Here is a 14243-nt window from a genome sequence, read left to right on the forward strand (position 1 = left end):
TGATATAGACTAGCCCTTTGGTTGGTTATTTGATGGGAATACACTTATTATTCTGTCTTATTGAATTCGGCTCTCTACACCATGAATCGGAATTTAGTTCATCCCACCTCAATCACATCCCCGCGAAGGGAGGATGTACCGTCTCGCGAAACATCCTCGGTATACTCTTCGCCCATTTCTACCTCGTCTCAGGGAGGCCTTTCCCCTATTGGTCTGGGGATTACCCACTGCGAAATCGAGAATGCATTCGGTCAACTGAGGGTCTTCCCTCCCGCGCCTACACTACCATCGCAACTAGTTCCTGGAGCGCCAACTCCCACTTTCGCCGTATCCTATGACGAGTATTCCGGCGGAGCATGCTACCCACCAGTTTACAATGGCCTCGTCAACAGTGCTTCGGAGACTTCACTGGGGTTCTACAGCCCCACGACGATGAGCGCATCCCCCAGTTACAATTCCGCCATGGATGTTGTCCCTGGCCAGAACGTCTTCCCGAGCCAGATGACCGACATGTGGATGCAGACGCCTTGCTCGGGACCGACAACGCCATCGGATGTTCCACCGGGCACTGTGACGAACGGCGCCGCAGGACAATGGGGCCAGAGTGTGTTTCCAGATGCGTGCATGCCCTCCACGATGCCCCTATTGTCAGTCAACGATGTTTCCTACCTTGGGCCGATGGGAGAGGAGATTGGATACGACGGATCCCCCGGACAGAGCATGAACACTGGACAAGTCATGTCTCAACCTCTAGCGCTTGAAGGGACCGATGGTGCCACGAACCCGAGCGGAAGAGAACGCGGCTCATCAAATGACAGGCTAGTATCTGCCAGTGGCCTGGAATGTCCGATTTGCGGTTTCAAATTCACCCGACGCTCCAACTGCAAGGAGCACCAAAAGATGCACAACCCTGAATGGAAGAACAACCATCCGTGCGAGATCTGCCACAAGTCGTTCGGGCGAAGCTCTGATCTCAAAAGACACATGAACACCGTGAGTGGGAAGACCAAACGAGCCAAGAACAGATACTAACGAGGATTCTAGGTTCATCACGGGCTACGGAAGTACAGCTGTGATCTTTGCGACCGGCGTTTCAGTCGCCATGACAGTCTGGTTAGGTACGGTCCCAGAACATTATCCTCGGTGAACGTGTACTGTGCTAATATGGGATAGACATGATTGCGTAGAGAAGCACCGCACCGCTGGCACGTCTACCGGCCAGGCTGAGTCTTCGCTCATGCCCAGGCCGCGCCAGCGAGCATCGAACCACCGCCGCTCCGCTAGTTAACAGTACAGACAGCTGATCCCAGGCTTGCATGTTTACATGAATATCGGAGGGAAATATCGTCTACATTGGCTATGATTCTTGCGGGTTGCATAGTTTTGCCATGGGGTCTGCTGGTCAGAGATACCTTGAATTTTCTTTGCTTTTATTTGCTGGGCTTCATGAGATGCGGGATTCCTATTGGGATTGACGTATCCCACATGGCATGAAGTCCATTTCCTTGGCGTTGTCGGATTGTTATACGATGCATTTTGGTTGGAATTTTGAATTATTGTACTGCAGGTGGTCTTTTTTTTTTTTCTTTTTGATTTTTTCTCGCATTGTTTCAATTTATTTGCTATATCTTGATATATTACGTATATATTTCCCATTTCGAACGTTGAATGTGATACCATTTGCATACAACCGCATGAGCTGGCGCGCGGGTAACGAGATCGGTTATGTACTAACAGCCAGTATCACGGCACCTGCAGCTCAAGATCGACATGGACTTTAGGACAGACTGAAGATCAGAATCTTGAGTACGGAGTACTCCGTACAACATATGTTGTACACCTGTATGTACATATTGTATGAATGCAGGTTGACTACTCCGTACCAATGCGCTAGACAAGCTCAAAAGAATGTGGAAATTGGACTTATTTCCACAAAGGAATTCTTCGAACAAAAGTTTCCCCTTCCCCTTCCCCTTCTTTTCCGACTCTCCGAGGCCCGTTGGATCTCGACTCTTGCCGCGCTCCACCCAGGAACGCCAAATCACACGCTAAAACCAAGAGGGATCTTCGACATTCAGATCAAAGGGAAGTGTGAAACAACTCTAACTCTCTTTAGTTTTATTGAGCTATCGCGGAGCTACTCTAAGTTTGCAAATCCCAAAAAAAGCGCGAATCCAAAATGTCTACGGAATACTAGTAATAGGGATCGTACACAGGGTATGTCTCACCTTAGCCCTGACCTCCTGCAATCTATTAATCCTTGCTCAGTCAAAATATACGGAAAGTATACGGAAAATATAGTGATTCGATGTTCTGCCCTCCAATAATAAATCATATTATTGTCCTCTCAATTTCAACCCCGCTATCTCCACTGCTCCTAAGCTAGTCGTCTTAAGTGGAGACAAAAGACAACTGGCCATTTGGAATTGTGCCTCCGGTGCAGCCGCGCAGGAGACATCGCGTCTGTTCGCCTATCTAAAAAATGGGTCCATCATAAACTACTCCGTACTTACTCCGTACTCTGTGCACTACATCCGGATGCTATTAGTTTAATATACGATTTACGCGTTCAAAATATCGGAGTGATCCTGCCCCTGAGATTTTGGAGTGGGCCCGAAAGATCCATTATCCAGCACGAGACGGAGTAGCCTCTCCGGTACGGATTAGAGAGTTGAGGCGTTTACACTTAGGACACTATCGGCAAGCAATTTCCCATTTGATCCGAAAGAGGTGATGTTCGTATTGGGCAAAGCAAAAAAGAAGTAGTACATTGACTCCGTAGGTAGAGATAGCTGATGGAAAGCTGTCTCAGCACGATATTTCTATGACATCCAATTTGCAGATCCCTATGATTTCCATGGAGCTATGGCCTCAAGCTAAAAAAGAAAAGGAAAAAAAAAAAGGAACCGTGCCTAAAAGGAATCATTGCCGATCTTTACGGAGTATACCTCTGACTCCGTGCGTATCCGCAATATCCGCAATGAACGAAGGAATACTCCGTAGGAACAAAGAAATCCGTGTCCGTCTCAATGTTTTCGTGATGGGGCTCTCGGGCTCTCCCAATTTCAAAAGGTTTATCACAATATAATTTGTCGCTCTTCATCTGGGGAATGTGTCGGGTTATCCATCACTAGTACCAGCGCCACTAGCACTACGGAGTACTGCCAACGGCTTTGCAATCGGCACACACGGCCTAGACCTATTGATCTGTTATTACCTACCCCTGAGTTTTGATTTGGATATTAGAAAAATTCACACAATCCATGGTGGAAGCTCTCCTCTCGCTGATTGAGGATCTATGCTAGCATCGGATATGCAGGGATAATCCCGATTATCAATTGGATCGGTAAATGTCAGAAGTCTACGGAGTACCGAGTATGTATGGGTTGGATTACTGAGATTTTGTCTCAGGATCACGACAGAATTTGGATATCCGATTGGGTGATCTTGCGCCGTGGATATTGGCATAGGCATCCAGTCACATATCACATGGGCTACCACGACTCATCACACTAAATAGTTCGGACAGTGTCCGAGCTCATGATATATAGTGCTTTTATTAGAATAAGGAAATCCCCTAAGAACATGTCTGATGCACCTGTGAAAAACGTTCGGGAAAAGAGAGAACAGCCGCTGCTTGCTCAATGCTGAGTTTATTAAAGCCTGCTATATATTGTGAACACAGCCATCGTATATGGACCACTCCCCAAGCTGACAATAGAAATTACCTGGTTCCTATTATATTTCTTTATTCGAAATGGTTACTGTAGAAATTTTCGATGTATTCTTTTACCCGAATCTATCTGTCGTCTATTCTACCTTACGCCCGTCTTTTAGAAAGCATGGATCAACTTCACCTATCTAAGACTCGGTGGGCTCCGGCTCAATAGAGGTCATTCCTGGGGAATCTGAGAAACTATCTCCCGTCTCTCTCTCTCTCGATTAGATCCGGGAATTACTGTGACCCGTAATTGCTTTCCTAGGCCAACGAGTCTTGGCCAGTCAATGGTTCATGCTCGGATTGTTGGTTAAGAAGATAAGAGACTCAATTGAACAGCCCCTGGGGCTGTGACGAGGGAATAGAGGACAACTTCAATTCTTTGACGTCGAGCTGTAATGCCACAGGCTACTCTTACTTCCCTAACTACGTACGCGCTCAATACAACTACGACTACGACTGAAACTTCGTCTTCTGCGATAGCCACCACCACGGCTACACCTAGCTATACAAACTATTATTAGGTGAAAGCGGCGTTGGCGTTGAGTGGGGTCTTAATGGGTTGAAGGCCTTTTGCAATATCCAGACTTTGTTTTTGAAGAAGAGTGTCTGAGTTTGGAATGGTGGACGAAGGACATCTTGATATTGCTGTCCTATGCTTGCATTCGAGATTTTCAGTGCGAATTTTGTTAAATGTAAATTCAGAAACTTCTTTCCCCAGTTCGTGAGATATTGGCGTAGAGAGGAAGAGACGGGGAAGGAGCAAGGTCCTACCTGCCTGAGGCAGAGCATCCAAGTAGACTTCCAAAAACAAGAACAAGCATAGTCGGCTTATGGGCAGTTTGCACTTGATAATAGCACTTGAATAATCTGATCTGGTTGGCTCGAGATGATGATGTTACATTGAAGATACTATAGCGATGTCTTCTTACGCTGTCTTGTTCAACATCACGCAGCCACTTCCACTTCCAATGGACTTTTGAGAATATCTGCCCGAGAAAGCTTCCCTGCCAGAATCAACTTAAGTCTCTCACTCAAAGCCGCTCTCTCTTTAATCCAGGTCTTAGTATGACCCTCAATCAAAGACAAACCACGCTCAGCTCTTCCAGTATTGACCCATTTAATTAACTCTTCAACATAAGGTTGCTCCTGGTCCTTGAGTGAATGAAAACTCCGTCCAAGCCCCTTCTCTTTGACGCGATTCTCATATTCCGTCCGGAGACTTGTAGAAGATGGAAGCTTCGCAACTCCAGATAGGAAGGCTGTCACGGCGATAGCTTGAAACTCGAATAGCGAGAACGTCGCAGTGTAAAACGGGATCCCGACGAACGCAAGCGTGGGATCTGGGATGTAGAAAATGTCTTGATGCAAGTTGTGGACTTGAGTGCCGTCCGTGACAAGTACCCTGTCATTTGCCTCAGCGGCCGACGCGCTGTAATCGTTGTATTCGTCGAGGAATGGAAGTGCCATTTGGTATCCTGTGCAGAGGATAATTGTATCTATATTGTGCAAGGTCTTCGCGGATTTCAGATGTACGGTTAAGGGTAAGTGCTCGATATTTGCGGATGTCGATGTGGAGAGTTCGAATGCTTCGACCTCGGCAATTCTCGAGGCGTTCTCTGGAAGTGCACTTTCGGGGAGGTCAAAGGCGCCATTTCGAGTGCTTTGATACACATGTTCTGCGGTTCCACTGATTTCAATGGCTATGTCGAGGGAAGAAACGCCGCCACCGAGCAATAGAACATTCTGCAGTTTAGTCAGTCCAGTGTCACTCCACACTAGGGTGCGGTCATTCCCACCTTTCCTTTAAATCCTTCTGACTTACGAAAAGACTTTGAATGAAAGATCCTCTCGGGCCATCGAGCTTTTGCTTCTGGTAAACCCCGTATGTTCGGGATGAGAGGCGTATGATAATGACCCGAGGCAACAATAACCGAATCAAACGTCTATGACACGGTCAGGACCACTTCTGAAAAGAAAATAAAAAATCTTATGGAGATGGAGGACTTACGGCAGATTCCTTATTCTCAATGGGATATTGATCTTCACTCAAAGTGGTCCAGTGAACTGTCCATGTTGGCCCATCCTTATGAACTCGGGTGACTCTGGCGCCAAACTTGGTTATATCATCAACACCGGCCTTGCTAGACGTATCTTGAATATATTCCTTGAGTACATGGTGCTTCACAAAAGGGGCAGTCCCTTCTGGCCATGCGTTGAGTTTCGTCTGTAGTAAAGGGGTCGAGACATTATTCGTGAGACTTTCATAACAAGGCCTGGAAAATGGTGAGCACGACTACTGTATAAGGGGGAAAAGAGAAGAAACCCTGAAACCTACCCTGGAGGTGCGTGAAGCAAGACCTTTCTTTCGTTGTCTTCCCTCTCATCCTTCACGTATTCCTGTGAGGCAGACGGTCTCGGTGATGGGTACTGTGCTTCGATGGGAGTACGCTTATCATAAAGCCTACAACATAGATTGTGTTAGTGCATTATTCCAGATCAAAATAGACGCAAGACCTTACCAAACTCCACCAGCTGCATTGTTTCTCTCAAAAACCGTCACCTGAATCTCGGCAGCCAGAAGATGCCCAGCAGTGACCACTCCGCTGATACCAGCCCCAATAACAGCAACTCGAACAGAGTCACTCATGATTTTCACTTAAGCAAACAAGTAAAGAGATAATGTGCCTATCCGCGTCTACGTGTGATTATTCCCGCACTTAAGGGCCCTCTAGACGACAAAATGGGCTGATATATCGCAATTTTTACCGGAACAACCGGCAGGGTACATAGTCAAGCACTGCGAATTATCGTGATTTTGATCGCAGATTGTGAAATCGGAGGTTCCCCACTTGCAATAGCAATACATAGCAGGTATACATTGGACAATTTACATCGAATCAATCCGGAAAGAGGGGTATGGGGATGACAGTGACCGGAGATAACTAAAATTGACATGGCCGACGAAAGGCGTAATGACTGATGACGATGATGTGCTCAACCCAAACAAAGTACAACTTTGATCAATCAAGCAATCAAGATTTCTAAAATACGTATATAGTACAGGGTATCGATTAGAACCAATAGGAATTACAAAGTTCCAAAAGGTTTTCCATCGCTCCAGCTCCGGTTTATTTGCGCATCGTCGATGTCGCAGAGCACAGTAAAGACACTCTCGGTCTTCCTGGTCCTGCGTGAGAACGCTTAGAAAAGGCCCAGAATGATGTGATTCTAGGATACATACCGAACCTCAATATCGAGGTTCGGTTTGAAAGGACCCCACGGACGAGTGCGTTGTGGGATAACCGTTAAGTCAGTATCCTGGAACGCCTCTTGGATTTAAGCTTATTCCTCGATAGCCTCACGATCCATAACTCAAGCTGGGCTATGAGGGATTCCAGCCTAGACACGGGACACGGGTGACTTCGCTCGCCGAGAAGCCTGTATTTGTTCCAAATGTGCCAACTCGGCGGGAGCGGGCCAGAGGAAGCTGCAGAATTGGAGAAATTGACTAGTCTCCTCGAACTGAAGTGATAAGATGCCTTAGCGCACATGATGGCTTGGTAGTGTGAACTGATACGGCATCTGACTCGTGTACTGGTAGGCCTCATCTTGAATACAATTTTGATGATTGCAATAGCCAGCTAAAATCCCATAAGTAGAGATAGTCGACAGCCCTTAGTGGAGGATGTTATGGTAGTTCCCCTGGGATTTCCCGATAAAGGCAAACAACGGAGAAGGCAAATTTGCCGATCCTTGCCGCCTTTGACCCAACGCCGCATTTCCTCTGATTTCTTTCTGTTGGGATTCAGATTACTTTCTTTAACTTCAACTTTCGGCCAGAATGAGTGCAACAACGACAATCACCAGTCCGCCTGAGATCACAGCGGACAATGTCGCCACTCTCTTCCCGAGGTCGACACATCGCTCGCCCGTGAAGTTCTCCCCACAAGCCAAACAAACACTGCGCGCGGCAGCGAACTCGAGGGCTACGATGAAGAGCAGGTCCGCCTGATGGACGAGGTCTGCATAGTTTTGGATAACAATGACCGGCCCATTGGAAGTGCCAGCAAGAAGATCTGTACGTTCCATGACCCCATAATCACCCGCCGAGATACAGAATGGCGGGGTAGTGGGCACAACATGCGAGATACAACGCTGACAGATGCATTCGCATAGGCCATTTGATGACCAACATCGACAAGGGTCTCCTTCACCGCGCCTTCTCTGTTTTCCTTTTCGATTCCAATAAGCGTCTTCTGCTCCAACAGCGCGCCACCGAGAAGATCACCTTCCCCGACATGTGGACCAACACCTGCTGCTCACACCCCCTTGGAATTCCCGGCGAGACTGGATCTGAGCTGGATGCTGCCGTGATGGGCGTGAAGCGTGCTGCGCAGCGCAAGCTGAACCACGAACTGGGCATTAAGGCAGAGCAAGTACCCCTGGACAAGTTCGAATTCTTCACAAGGATTCACTACAAGGCCCCCAGTGATGGAAAGTGGGGTGAACATGAGGGTATGTTGCATGGTGCCATTTATATTTGACCTGATAAATGGAAACACTGACATTCTGCTAGTGGACTATATCCTCTTCATCCAAGCCGATGTCGATCTGAACCCCAGCCCCAACGAGGTCCGAGACACCACCTATGTCTCAGCTGATGAGCTTAAGGCAATGTTCGAGCAGCCCGGTTTGAAATTCACCCCGTGGTTCAAGCTTATCTGCAACTCCATGCTGTTTGAGTGGTGGAGCCACCTCGGTACCCCGGCCCTGGATAAGTACAAGAACGAGCAGGACATTCGTCGAATGTAAAAACCCGATGCATAGTATACTGCATATTCTGGTTCCATTTCGGCCTGTTTTTGTCATCTTTGCATTCCTCAGGGCAGACCCGCTTCCTTTACGAGACTCATGGAAATATACCTCTGCACACGAGACGATTGTCACGACATCACTTCTGATATTTTAACCTCTCGGTTTACTTTTAGGAAATCAACACATACCCAATGCTTGGTCCTGATGTTCTTCGTGTTGTGCTTCAGAGTATTCCCACAGTGGTCCCAATAAGACCTGGTCAAGACGTAAATACATTAATGCAATAGTGAATGTAACAAGTAACCAAAATGCCCAAGAGTAATGCCAACGCCAGCGCTAATGAAATGAATCGAGAAATATGACCCTAGCACGACCATTACTGCGCTGGATCCGTCGACAAAAACAAAATGCAACTGCCCAAAATCACCGTCCCAACGACCGTAAAAATAACCTGCGTTTTCCAACCACTCTGCACCAAAGCCGCCTTGCGCGCATACTTCTTGACCGTGCGGGAGTAATTCGCAAAACCGTTCGCCAAAGAGGTCAAACTCAGAAGCCAGAAGATGATCCCGAGCGGTAAGGCCATGCGTCTCTCTAGGCTGGTGGGTTGATCACGGAAATGAAAGGATATGATGATGGCCAGGGATACCACAGCCAGATACATGGACAGACGGAGCCATGAAAGGAAAGTGCGCTCGTTGGCGCAGTGGTCGCGGGCGTCGGAGGAGCTGTTTTCGAATAGGAGGGCGCCGAAATAAGGACGAGAGAGGAATATGTGGCGTTGGGACTCGACGTGTCTTCAAGATTGTCAACTGGACTGTCATTTCTGGGTAGAATGTGGAGTGGGGCGTGCGGGAATCATGGCCATGGAACATGCCAGGCTTGACTTCGAAGGACGGCATCATGTAAGGGATCAAGCCACCGGAGAACGTGTTTTCCTCTCCGGCCATTTCGCGCTCCGGCCATTTCCACAGAGATGGACGGTTTGACTTACTCTTCCACGAGGACCGGCTTAGAGTTTACCGGGTTGATCAAAGGGTTGAAGGGGGACGAACACTCCCGATCTGTGTCACCATCTGGGACATGGTGAAGGGTCTGATACTTGAAGCTCGATCATCCCCGAAATCTGGAGAAAAAACCTGGGGAGCAACCCATCTTGAGACTGGTCATGTGATGAATGCTCTATACTGTTTTCGGAATGATGTCATGGTTCTTGTTTTCTCATTTGTTCTTCTGCCCAGGTGGGATCTGATCTGATGATCTACAGCCCCAGCGTCTACGCATTGATAGGGTGACCGGGGTCAGATTCTCGAAGTATACCCTTTTTTATGTAGGACCTCACCCCGGTTATACATGTACATATTGAAACAAATCCGACCTGATGAGAAGGATCCTATAATTACTACATGGGCAACATAGTGGTAAGTCATCCATAGATGTCCTGTTCTGAATCATCTACCTACATGTATGGATACCTACCTACATAGGTACTTCCAAAGTTGACTCATACTCCTTACTTGAAGTGTCTGCATTATCGTCTCGTTGGGGGGGGGGGGTAATTCTGTAAATAACTGTAAATTACCAACTCCTGAACCCGCACCATCCGTATTCGCAGTATTACAAATACATCTCCGCATCCAGCTCTGAGCCGCCTTTTCCTCTCGCTTTTTGCCTTCTTGAAATATCTCCAAAGCTCCAAGGATCTAGAGTCTCGACTCGAGGTAGCTCAATTTATCTTGCTGTAAATAATGCAGTGGCCGTAAACACCCATAGCCTCGTCTCTCACATTTTATCATGGCCCGAAATATCCGCTCGGTGGATTCCGCCGAGCATCAAAGCTCATTTAGCCGGTCCTTCACATCCAGCTCGCCCATTGCCGCCTCGGCAATTGCACGAGACCTCGCAGACTACAGCGACGAAGATCAAACACCCACCGATGAAGCTTCCGACACCTCAACGGCCCGTCCGCCCGGCAGCTATGCCAGCACCAACCCCCGCTCTTTAGCCGGTTCATATCGCCGCCCAGGTTACTTCACATCTGTCAGCCATGCGACTGTAGTTCCCTGGGCGGGAACAGCAAACCCTATCTCAAAGCGAGCGCGAGCAAATCATTGAAGAAGAACGGCACCTACTGAGTGATAACCATGTTATCGCGCCCGAGCATGCGCATGGCAAGTCCCACGGGCTGCAGCGTAAGATGAGCGGTTTGCTATCCGCTGCTATCGGCCAAGGGTCGCAGTCCCGACGGCCTAGTGGATCATCTCGACGTTCTAGAAGCGGGGATCCCGAGACGGACGGTGCAAGCGAAGTCACTGCTCTACTTGGAGAGCGCGCTGAAGATGCCGAGGGTAGTGACCTGGACTTGGAAGAGATTGACCGGAAATGGGGAGAAGCCGTCGCAGCTGGTTTGATCCAGACGACGTGGCAGCGCGAAGCAAAGGTTATTATGAAATACTCTTTGCCGCTCATGGTCACTTTCTTGCTGCAGTACTCTTTGACTGTGGCCAGTATCTTTACTATTGGCCATCTTGGAAAGGAAGAGCTTGGAGCTGTCAGTCTTGCGAGTATGACTGTGACAATCACCGGAAATGCGGTGTACTCGGGTCTGGCGACCAGTTTGGACACGCTTTGTGCGCAGGCCTATGGCTCTGGGAAGAGGAAGCTGGTGGGTCTGCAGATGCTGCGTATGGTTTATTTCCTTTGGACTATCACCATTCCAATTATGATTCTCTGGTATTTCTCCGAGCATATCCTCGCCAAGATTGTGCCAGAGAAGGAGGTTGCTGAGATGGCAGGTGTGTATTTGAAGATTGCTCTCTTGGGAACACCAGGATTCGCTCTCTTCGAGAGTGGTAAGCGATATCTCCAGGCCCAGGGTGTGTTTTCTGCCTCCCTATATGTCCTCATCATCTGTGCGCCACTGAATGCTTTTATGAACTGGTTCTTTGTCTGGGTAAGTATTTCCCATATCCAGCCTTTTGACAAGGATAAAACTGACTTGGATACTAGAAACTTCAATGGGGCTTTATTGGGGCTCCGATCGCCGTCGTAATCACAGAAAATCTCCTCCCGCTCTGCCTGTTTGTCTACGTTTATTTCTTCGTGGGATCCGAGTGTTGGTGCGGATTTACCAAACGAGCATTCCAGAACTGGGGCCCAATGGTCCGTCTCGCACTCCCTGGGCTGATCATGGTCGAGGCAGAGTGTCTGGCCTTCGAAATTTTGACCTTGGCGTCAAGCTATCTCGGCACATCAGCACTCGCAGCGCAATCCATCCTCGCAACAATCTCCAGCATTACATGGCAGATTCCATTCCCGCTCTCTATTGCGGGTAGCACGCGGATAGCAAATCTGATTGGGGCGACTTTGGTCGATGCCGCAAAGACCTCTGCGAGAGTGAGCTTCTGCGGAGCAGCCATGGTTGGCGTGTTCAACATGGTCCTCCTCTCAACTTTGCGGTCGTACATCCCCAGGTTGTTCAGCTCCGATCCCGAAGTCGTCGAAATTGTAGCGCAGGTGCTTCCGCTCTGCGCGGCCTTCCAGCTTTTCGATGCTCTCGCGGCAAACTGCAACGGTATTCTCCGTGGTCTGGGTCGCCAGGAAGTGGGCGGCTATGTCCAACTCTTTTGTTACTATGTGATTGCCATGCCTCTTAGTATGGGAACGACATTTGCTTTGAATTGGGGTGTTATGGGCTTGTGGACCGGGGTTGCCCTTGCCCTTGCCCTTGTTTCCTTCATCGAGGCCATCTTTATCAGTCGGGCTAATTGGAATCGCTCAGTCGAGGAAGCTCAAAAGAGGAATGAGCTGACTTAACTTGATCCTTGGTATATACGAGAAGCGTTGACATGACTTGATATCCATGCAGTTCATGACACAAAATGGTTAAATCTTTTCAGCATGTATGATTTTGTATTCCGTTCTGCATTAGCGGTGGCTTCAAGTGATTTCTGTTTCGGCCCCCTTGTCAACCCCAACCCTGTCGTTAATTCTGTCTACATGTATATAAAAAAGCATCCAGATAGAGCAATCTGCGACTCTATCAAATGTTATACAAGACAAATCATGATATCATTGGAGTCCGAATGTGACTTTTAACGAATAACACAGACATGACCACTCACATCTCTCTAGTACTCTAGAATCGCCCAAGTCTGCTCATCCATGGTGGAGAAGATCACACCAGCACCAAGCAACTCCTCACCAGCCCTAGCCACTTCAGTCGCAGGCATGTTCAATTTAGAAGCGATGACCTGCATGTGTAGACCCGTATCATCCTGAGGCTCCGTCTTAAGCAGGTTATAAATCTTCTTCGCAACAAGCGACATGGAAGCAAGAGCCTTATTCTGCCCAGAACCGTAGTCATCCGCACCACCCATAACAGCATCACCACCAGCATTGCCGCCAGGAGCAGCGCCACCGGGCGGACCACGAGTGAAGAACAAATGCACAGCAGTAGCCTCGAGCAGATGAGTATGCAGCTCATTGATATTCGACAAGGGCCGGACAGAATGAGCACCAATGTACCGCTTGTTACCAAAGGACTTGATGGATCCAAAGACCCGTGCGTACCCGTTGAGCTCGAGCTCAGTCTTCCCATCGCCGGGCGCCTTGCCGTCGTCGGTGTCCATGTTGTCTGCGGTGGTTGAGTCGACCCATTTCTTGACTTCGATCTCGCCCGTGCCATCGTCGATCTTGTATGTCACGTTTGTGCTCTGTGAGCTGATGTTGCGTACTTGGCCCATGAAGAGGACGTTGGCGACGTCAGCGCCGTCGACTTGGAATGGGGCTTCGGGGAAGGGCTGCGAGGCGTCGAGGACTTGCTTCACTGTCACGGGACGGAGGGTTTTGTTGTCGCGGTCAAAGGTCTGCATTGGGTATTAGTTGGTTTTGCTGTATAGAGAAGCCTGAGACTAATATACCTTGCCTCTGGGCGGGACTGTTCGTCTCGCCCGGCATGAATCCTCCACCGCCGCCGCCGCCGAATGAGCTATAATTGTTGTAACTGCCGTCTAATGATATTGTTAGATTATAACATAGTCAATAGGTTAGTCTGGGTGTGACACATACCCATGGTGTGTGTTGTGTTGTGAAGGGGAAAAGTCAAGGTACAGTCGTCTCTTCAACACCATTTTACTCAATTGGGAGCGTGTTGCACGCGTCGCGGGGATCGTGTTCTGCCAGTGTAGACCGCCTCCCAAATTGGTCTGCGCTCTCTACTTTATAGTCACTTACGTTCTCAGTTTCAAGCTTGATATAGGCTATTTTTACTTTAAATCGATCAATTGCTCTCATAATAGCATCTTCCAATTGGTGAAATTATATATTGCCTTGAGTTTTTAAAAAGACATGCCCAATCCGTCTTAATCACTGAGCTGCATACCAAGGCGTTGTTGGAGATTCGAACCACAGTTTGGGTACATATTGGCTACCTGAAGAGACTAGCAAAAAAGACCACTAAGAAGACTACGACGTCTTCTTGTTTCGGTGATGATGTTTCTCCAGCACAAATTGTATAGATTCTGTTTGTTTAGTTTGCACGCGGGCAATGGTTGATCCGGGCTCACCGCCTACGATCCTCTCAACTTTTTTTTTTGGCGACAGAAAGACAGCGAGATAAGCGACTCGACTTTTCTTCAGGTGTCTGAAGTTTGAGCAGTCGAGGATTTGTTTGGGTGATATAATAGTTAATCACTGCAAATTCTTT

The 14243-nt window shown here is 48.3% G+C and overlaps 6 protein-coding genes across 6 annotated transcripts; 3 read left to right on the forward strand and 3 right to left on the reverse strand.

Moving 5' to 3' along the window:
• Positions 1 to 81: 81 nt before the first annotated feature.
• On the forward strand, positions 82 to 1288 carry N7519_005073 (uncharacterized protein; the record flags this gene model as incomplete). The annotated part of the gene is made up of 3 exons (XM_057291849.1): positions 82 to 993; positions 1045 to 1118; positions 1174 to 1288. 3 exons carry the CDS (start codon positions 82 to 84, stop codon positions 1286 to 1288), a joined length of 1101 nt encoding a protein of 366 aa, XP_057146660.1.
• Positions 1289 to 4666: 3378 nt separating this feature from the next.
• On the reverse strand, positions 4667 to 6368 carry N7519_005074 (putative FAD dependent oxidoreductase; the record flags this gene model as incomplete). Its single annotated transcript, XM_057291850.1, has 5 exons — positions 4667 to 5496; positions 5544 to 5664; positions 5730 to 5994; positions 6057 to 6182; positions 6241 to 6368. The coding sequence occupies 5 exons, from the start codon at positions 6366 to 6368 to the stop codon at positions 4667 to 4669; spliced, it is 1470 nt and encodes a 489-aa protein (XP_057146661.1).
• Positions 6369 to 7562: 1194 nt separating this feature from the next.
• On the forward strand, positions 7563 to 8541 carry idi1 (isopentenyl-diphosphate delta-isomerase IDI1; the record flags this gene model as incomplete). The annotated part of the gene is made up of 4 exons (XM_057291851.1): positions 7563 to 7633; positions 7696 to 7799; positions 7898 to 8236; positions 8298 to 8541. 4 exons carry the CDS (start codon positions 7563 to 7565, stop codon positions 8531 to 8533), a joined length of 750 nt encoding a protein of 249 aa, XP_057146662.1. The 3' UTR covers positions 8534 to 8541.
• Positions 8542 to 8912: 371 nt separating this feature from the next.
• On the reverse strand, positions 8913 to 9706 carry N7519_005076 (DUF202 domain-containing protein; the record flags this gene model as incomplete). The annotated part of the gene is made up of 3 exons (XM_057291852.1): positions 8913 to 9333; positions 9531 to 9612; positions 9676 to 9706. 3 exons carry the CDS (start codon positions 9704 to 9706, stop codon positions 8913 to 8915), a joined length of 534 nt encoding a protein of 177 aa, XP_057146663.1.
• A 624-nt stretch (positions 9707 to 10330) lies between these two features.
• Positions 10331 to 12352, forward strand: N7519_005077 (MATE family efflux transporter; the record flags this gene model as incomplete). Its single annotated transcript, XM_057291853.1, has 3 exons — positions 10331 to 10576; positions 10614 to 11489; positions 11546 to 12352. The coding sequence occupies 3 exons, from the start codon at positions 10331 to 10333 to the stop codon at positions 12350 to 12352; spliced, it is 1929 nt and encodes a 642-aa protein (XP_057146664.1).
• Positions 12353 to 12666: 314 nt separating this feature from the next.
• N7519_005078 (uncharacterized protein) lies at positions 12667 to 13610 on the reverse strand (the record flags this gene model as incomplete). The annotated part of the gene is made up of 3 exons (XM_057291854.1): positions 12667 to 13364; positions 13459 to 13548; positions 13607 to 13610. The coding sequence occupies 3 exons, from the start codon at positions 13608 to 13610 to the stop codon at positions 12667 to 12669; spliced, it is 792 nt and encodes a 263-aa protein (XP_057146665.1).
• Between the last annotated feature and the right edge of the window lie 633 nt (positions 13611 to 14243).

The sequence above is a fragment of the Penicillium mononematosum genome, assembly GCF_028829835.1.
Source record: "Penicillium mononematosum strain IBT 11891 chromosome Unknown utg000003l:1.0-8172316.0:1.0-8177699.0, whole genome shotgun sequence".
NCBI classification, from domain to species: domain Eukaryota; kingdom Fungi; phylum Ascomycota; class Eurotiomycetes; order Eurotiales; family Aspergillaceae; genus Penicillium; species Penicillium mononematosum.